Here is a 7,500-nt window from a genome sequence, read left to right as displayed (position 1 = left end):
TGACATTTGTAATGTCTTTATTGTTTTGAAACTTCTGTATGTGTAATGTTTACTGTTCATTTTTATTGTTTATTTCACTTTATATATTATCTACCTCACTTGCTTTGGCAATGTTAACACGTTTCCCATGCCAATAAAGCCCCTTGAATTGAATTGAGAGACACAGAGAGAGACAGAGAGAGACACAACCATTATAGAAAGATAACATACTAGGATAATGGAAATAATGGTCGACATGCATTTATATTCATGGCCGTCATTTTAAATAAGAATTTGTCCTTAACTTGTCTAGTTAAAATTATTACTATTTCTTTACATCGTGTTTTAGATAGTTGTATTGTCATCATGTGTTGATATTCATGTCAGATAGTTGTATTGTTGTCATGTGTTGATATTCATGTCAGATAGTTGTATTGTTGTCATGTGTTGATATTCATGTCAGATAGTTGTATTGTTGTCATGTATTGATATTCATGTCAGATAGTTGTATTGTTGTCATGTGTTGATATTCATGTCAGATAGTTGTATTGTTGTCATGTGTTGATATTCATGTCAGATAGTTGTATTGTTGTCATGTGTTGATATTCATGTCAGATAGTTGTATTGTTGTCATGTGTTGATATTCATGTCAGATAGTTGTCATGTGTTGATATTCATGTCAGATAGTTGTATTGTTGTCATGTGTTGATATTCATGTCAGATAGTTGTATTGTTGTCATGTGTTGATATTCATGTCAGATAGTTGTCATGTGTTGATATTCATGTCAGATAGTTGTATTGTTGTCATGTGTTGATATTCATGTCAGATAGTTGTATTGTTGTCATGTGTTGATATTCATGTCAGATAGTTGTATTGTTGTATCTCCTACCTGTTGAGAGAGTCCTTGGTGTTCTCATCTGACATGTCCTCCAGGGTGTACACCTTAAACCTAAATGACATCAACAACACACATCGGTCAAAAGGAGAGCACAGGAGTGGGTTCTCTGTGTTACCATGAGGTGTGTGTGTTTTCATAAGTGTGTATGAGTGTCTGTGTTACCGTGAGGTGTGTGTGTATGAGTGTCTGCGTTACCGTGAGAACAGCTGTGTCTTGGTGTCAGGGATGGTGACATCACACGACCCGGAGGCGGAGCTGAACTTCTGTCTGAGTAACGACACAAACTCACGGAACACTGTCGAACATTCCTGGAACAAACACACACAGATTAACTGACACACACAGATTAACTAACACACACAGATTAACTAACACACACAGATTAACTAACACACACAGATTAACTAACACACAAATACACACAGATTAACTAACACACACAGATAACCTAACACACACAGATTAACTAACACACACAGATTAACTAACACACAAACACACACAGATTAACTAACACACACAGATTAACTAACACACACAGATTAACTAACACACAAACACACACAGATTAACTAACACACAAACACACACAGATTAACTAACACACAAACACACACAGATTAACTAACACACAAATACACACATTAACTAACACACAAACACACACAGATTAACAAACACACACAGATTAACAAACACACACAGATTAACAGACACACAAACACACACAGATTAACTGACACACAAACACACACAGATTAACTGACACACAAACACACACAGATTAACTAACACACACAGATTAACTAACACACACAGATTAACTAACACACACAGATTAACTAACACACACATTTTAACTAACACACACATTTTAACTAACACACATATTTTAACTAACACACACAGATTAACTAACACACACAGATTAACTAACACACACAGATTAACTAACACACAAACACACACAGATTAACTAACACACAAACACACACAGATTACCTAACACACAAACACACACAGATTAACTAACACACAAACACACACAGATTAACTAACACACAAACACACACAGATTAACTAACACACAAACACACACAGATTAACTAACACACAAACACACACATATTAACTAACACACAAACACACACAGATTAACAAACACACACAGATTAACAAACACACACAGATTAACTGACACACAAACACACACAGATTAACTAACACACACAGATTAACTAACACACACAGATTAACTAACACACACAGATTAACTAACACACACAGATTAACTAACACACACAGATTAACTAACACACAAACCCACACAGATTAACTAACACACAGATTAACTAACACACAAACACTAACTAACACACAAACACACAGATTAACTAACACACAAACACACAGATTAACTAACACACAAATACACACAGATTAACAAACACACACCGGTTAACTAACACACAAACACACACAGATTAACTAACACACAAACACACACAGATTAACTAACACTCAAACACACACAGATTAACTAACACTCAAACACACACAGATTAACTAACACAAACACACACAGATTAACTAACACAAACACACACAGATTAACTAACACAAACACACAGATTAACTAACACAAACACACACAGATTAACTAACACAAACACACACAGATTAACTAACACAAACACACACAGATTAACTAACACACAAACACACACACAGATTAACTAACACACAAACACACACACAGATTAACTAACACACACACACAGATTAACTAACACACACACACACACACACACACCGATTAACACACAAACACACACAGATTAACTAACACACAAACACACACAGATTAACAAACACACACAGATTAACTAACAAACACAGATTAACTAACAAACACAGATTAACTAACAAACACAGATTAACTAACAAACACAGATTAACTAACAAACACAGATTAACTAACACACACACAGATTAACTAACACACAAACACACACAGATTAACTAACACAAACACACACAGATTAACTAGCACACAAACACACACTGATTAACAAACACACACTGTGTTTGTTAATCTGTGTGTGTTTGTTAATCTGTGTGTGTTTGTTAATCTGTGTGTGTTTGTGTGCTAGTTAATCTGTGTGTGTTTGTGTTAGTTAATCTGTGTGTGTTTGTGTGTTAGTTAATCTGTGTGTGTGACCCCTGACCCTACCTCACAATCTACTGCCCCCTGACCCAACCTCTCAGCCTGCTGCCCCCTGACCCAACCTCTCAACCTGCTGCCCCCTGACCCAACCTCTCAAGCTGACCCCTGACCCTACCTCACAATCTACTGCCCCCTGACCCAACCTCTCAGCCTCCTGCCCCCTGACCCAACCTCTCAGCTTGCTGCCCCCTGACCCAACCTCTCAGCCTACTGCCCCCTGACCCAACCTCTCAACCTACTGCCCCTGACCCAACCTCTCAACCTACTGCCCCCTGACCCAACCTCTCAACCTACTGCCCCCTGACCTCTCAATCTACTGCCCCCTGACCTCTCAACCTACTGCCCCCTGACCTCTCAATCTACTGCCCCCTGACCTCTCAACCTACTGCCCCCTGACCTCTCAATCTACTGCCCCCTGACCCAACCTCTCAATCTGTTCAATAGATATAATATTGAAAACCAATTCACTCATGAGGTGAATGTGTGTGTGTGTGTGTTACCTTGGGGTTGTTGGGGTCGTGAACAGACGGGTGGTGTGTGTGTGTTACCTTGGGGTCGTGAACAGACGGGTGGTGTGTGTGTGTTACCTTGGGGTTGTTGGGGTTGTAAACAGACGGGTGGTGTGTGTGTGTTACCTTGGGGTTGTTGGGGTTGTAAACAGACGGGTGGTGTGTGTGCGTGTTACCTTGGGGTCGTTGGGGTCGTGAACAGACGGGTGGTGTGTGTGTGTTACCTTGGGGTCGTTGGGGTCGTGTTTCCTTCCCTGTAGTTTCGCTATCAGAGGCTTGTCCTGGTACACCTCTGCCAGACAGATCCTACAGGACAACACAGCGTGTCCATTACTGATCAACACAGCGTGTCCATTACTGATCAACACAGCGTGTCCATTACTGATCAACACAGCGTGTCCATTACTGATCAACACAGCGTGTCCATTACATATCAACACAGCGTGTCCATTACATATCAACACAGCGTGTCCATTACTGATCAACACAGCGTGTCCATTACATATCAACACAGCGTGTCCATTACTGATCAACACAGCGTGTCCATTACTGATCAACACAGCGTGTCCATTACAGATCAGCGTGTCCATTACTGATCAACACAGCGTGTCCATTACTGATCAGCACAGCGTGTCCATTACTGATCAACACAGCGTGTCCATTACTGATCAACACAGCGTGTCCATTACTGATCAACACAGCGTGTCCATTACTGATCAACACAGCGTGTCCATTACAGATCAGCGTGTCCATTACTGATCAACACAGCGTGTCCATTACTGATCAGCACAGCGTGTCCATTACTGATCAACACAGCGTGTCCATTACTGATCAACACAGCGTGTCCATTACTGATCAACACAGCGTGTCCATTACTGATCAACACAGCGTGTCCATTACAGATCAACACAGCGTGTCCATTACTGATCAACACAGCGTGTCCATTACAGATCAGCGTGTCCATTACTGATCAACACAGCGTGTCCATTACTGATCAACACAGCGTGTCCATTACTGATCAACACAGCGTGTCCATTACTGATCAACACAGCGTGTCCATTACTGATCAACACAGCGTGTCCATTACTGATCAACACAGCGTGTCCATTACATATCAACACAGCGTGTCCATTACATATCAACACAGCGTGTCCATTACTGATCAACACAGCGTGTCCATTACATATCAACACAGCGTGTCCATTACTGATCAACACAGCGTGTCCATTACAGATCAGCGTGTCCATTACTGATCAACACAGCGTGTCCATTACAGATCAACACAGCGTGTCCATTACTGATCAACACAGCGTGTCCATTACAGATCAACACAGCGTGTCCATTACTGATCAACACAGCGTGTCCATTACTGATCAACACAGCGTGTCCATTACTGATCAACACAGCGTGTCCATTACTGATCAGCACAGCGTGTCCATTACTGATCAACACAGCGTGTCCATTACTGATCAACACAGCGTGTCCATTACAGATCAGCGTGTCCATTACTGATCAACACAGCGTGTCCATTACTGATCAACACAGCGTGTCCATTACTGATCAACACAGCGTATCCATTACAGATCAACACAGCGTGTCCATTACAGATCAGCATGTCCATTACTGATCAACACAGCGTGTCCATTACTGATCAACACAGCGTGTCCATTACTGATCAACACAGCGTGCCCATTACTGATCAACACAGCATGTCCATTACTGATCAACACAACGTGTCCATTACTGATCAACACAGCGTGTCCATTACAGATCAACACAGCGTGTCCATTACAGATCAACACAGCGTGTCCATTACTGATCAACACAGCGTGTCCATTACTGATCAACACAGCGTGTCCATTACAGATCAACACAGCGTGTCCATTACTGATCAACACAGCGTGTCCATTACTGATCAACACAGCGTGTCCATTACTGATCAACACAGCGTGTCCATTACTGATCAACACAGCGTGTCCATTACAGATCAACACAGCGTGTCCATTACTGATCAACACAGCGTGTCCATTACTGATCAACACAGCGTGTCCATTACTGATCAACACAGCGTGTCCATTACTGATCAACACAGCGTGTCCATTACTGATCAACACAGCGTGTCCATTACTGATCAACACAGCGTGTACATTACATATCAACACAGCGTGTACATTACAAATCAACACAGCGTGTCCATTACTGATCAACACAGCGTGTCCATTACTGATCAACACAGCATGTCCATTACTGATCAACACAGCGTGTCCATTACAGATCAACACAGCGTGTCCATTACTGATCAACACAGCGTGTCCATTACTGATCAACACAGCGTGTCCATTACTGATCAACACAGCGTGTCCATTACTGATCAACACAGCGTGTCCATTACTGATCAACACAGCGTGTCCATTACTGATCAACACAGCGTGTCCATTTGAGAGTAACCTTGAGAAGCCCTACACGTTAAAGTACTTGTAGTTGAGGTGTGTGTGGGTTTAGATAGTATGTGTTGTAACGTAGTTGAGGTGTGTCTGTGGGTTTAGATAGTATGTGTTGTAACGTAGTTGAGGTGTCTGTGGGTTCAGATAGTATGTGTTGTAACGTAGTTGAGGTGTGTCTGTGGGTTTAGATAGTATGTGTTGTAACGTAGTTGAGGTGTCTGTGGGTTTAGATAGTATGTGTTGTAACGTAGTTGAGGTGTGTCTGTGGGTTTAGATAGTATGTGTTGTAACGTAGTTGAGGTGTCTGTGGGTTCAGATAGTATGTGTTGTAACGTAGTTGAGGTGTCTGTGGGTTCAGATAGTATGTGTTGTAACGTAGTTGAGGTGTGTCTGTGGGTTCAGATAGTATGTGTTGTAACGTAGTTGAGGTGTCTGTGGGTTCAGATAGTATGTGTTGTAACGTAGTTGAGGTGTCTGTGGGTTCAGATAGTATGTGTTGTAACGTACTTGTAGTTGAGGTATGTCTGTGGGTTTAGATAGTGTGTGTTGTAACGTACTTGTAGTTGAGGTGTGTCTGTGGGTTCAGATAGTATGTGTTGTAACGTACTTGTAGTTGAGGTATGTCTGTGGGTTTAGATAGTGTGTGCTGTAACGTACTTGTAGTTGAGGTGTCTGTGGGTTCAGATAGTATGTGTTGTAACATACTTGTAGTTGAGGTATATCTGTGGGTTTAGATAGTATGTGTTGTAACGTAGTTGAGGTATATCTGTGGGTTTAGATAGTATGTGTTGTAACGTACTTGTAGTTGAGGTGTCTGTGGGTTCAGATAGTATGTGTTGTAACGTAGTTGAGGTGTCTGTGGGTTCAGATAGTATGTGTTGTAACGTAGTTGAGGTGTCTGTGGGTTCAGATAGTATGTGTTGTAACGTAGTTGAGGTGTCTGTGGGTTCAGATAGTATGTGTTGTAACGTACTTGTAGTTGAGGTGTCTGTGGGTTCAGATAGTATGTGTTGTAACGTAGTTGAGGTGTGTCTGTGGGTTTAGATAGTATGTGTTGTAACGTACTTGTAGTTGAGGTGTGTCTGTGGGTTTAGATAGTATGTGTTGTAACGTACTTGTAGTTGAGGTGTGTCTGTGGGTTCAGATAGTATGTGTTGTAACGTAGTTGAGGTGTCTGTGGGTTCAGATAGTATGTGTTGTAACGTAGTTGAGGTGTCTGTGGGTTCAGATAGTATGTGTTGTAACGTACTTGTAGTTGAGGTATGTCTGTGGGTTCAGATAGTATGTGTTGTAACGTACTTGTAGTTGAGGTATGTCTGTGGGTTCAGATAGTATGTGTTGTAACGTAGTTGAGGTGTGTCTGTGGGTTCAGATAGTATGTGTTGTAACATAGTTGAGGTGTGTCTGTGGGTTCAGATAGTATGTGTTGTAAAGTACTTGTA

At 41.5% G+C, this 7,500-nt stretch overlaps 1 protein-coding gene across 1 annotated transcript in view; it reads right to left on the bottom strand.

The window, feature by feature from the left end:
• LOC135530416 (general transcription factor 3C polypeptide 1-like) overlaps positions 1-7,500 on the bottom strand; it is a gene marked incomplete at its 5' end in the record, with an annotated part of 106,889 nt that overhangs the window by 34,986 nt on the left and 64,403 nt on the right. The window contains 3 exon segments of the mRNA XM_064958749.1: positions 870-929; positions 1,074-1,186; positions 3,839-3,920. Of these exon segments, the coding sequence (XP_064814821.1) occupies positions 870-929; positions 1,074-1,186; positions 3,839-3,920 (255 nt within the window).

This window comes from Oncorhynchus masou, unplaced genomic scaffold, assembly GCF_036934945.1.
Source record: "Oncorhynchus masou masou isolate Uvic2021 unplaced genomic scaffold, UVic_Omas_1.1 unplaced_scaffold_1338, whole genome shotgun sequence".
NCBI lineage: Eukaryota > Metazoa > Chordata > Actinopteri > Salmoniformes > Salmonidae > Oncorhynchus > Oncorhynchus masou.
Note: the sequence above shows the minus strand (reverse complement) of the source record. Positions and strands in the feature narration are given on the sequence as shown.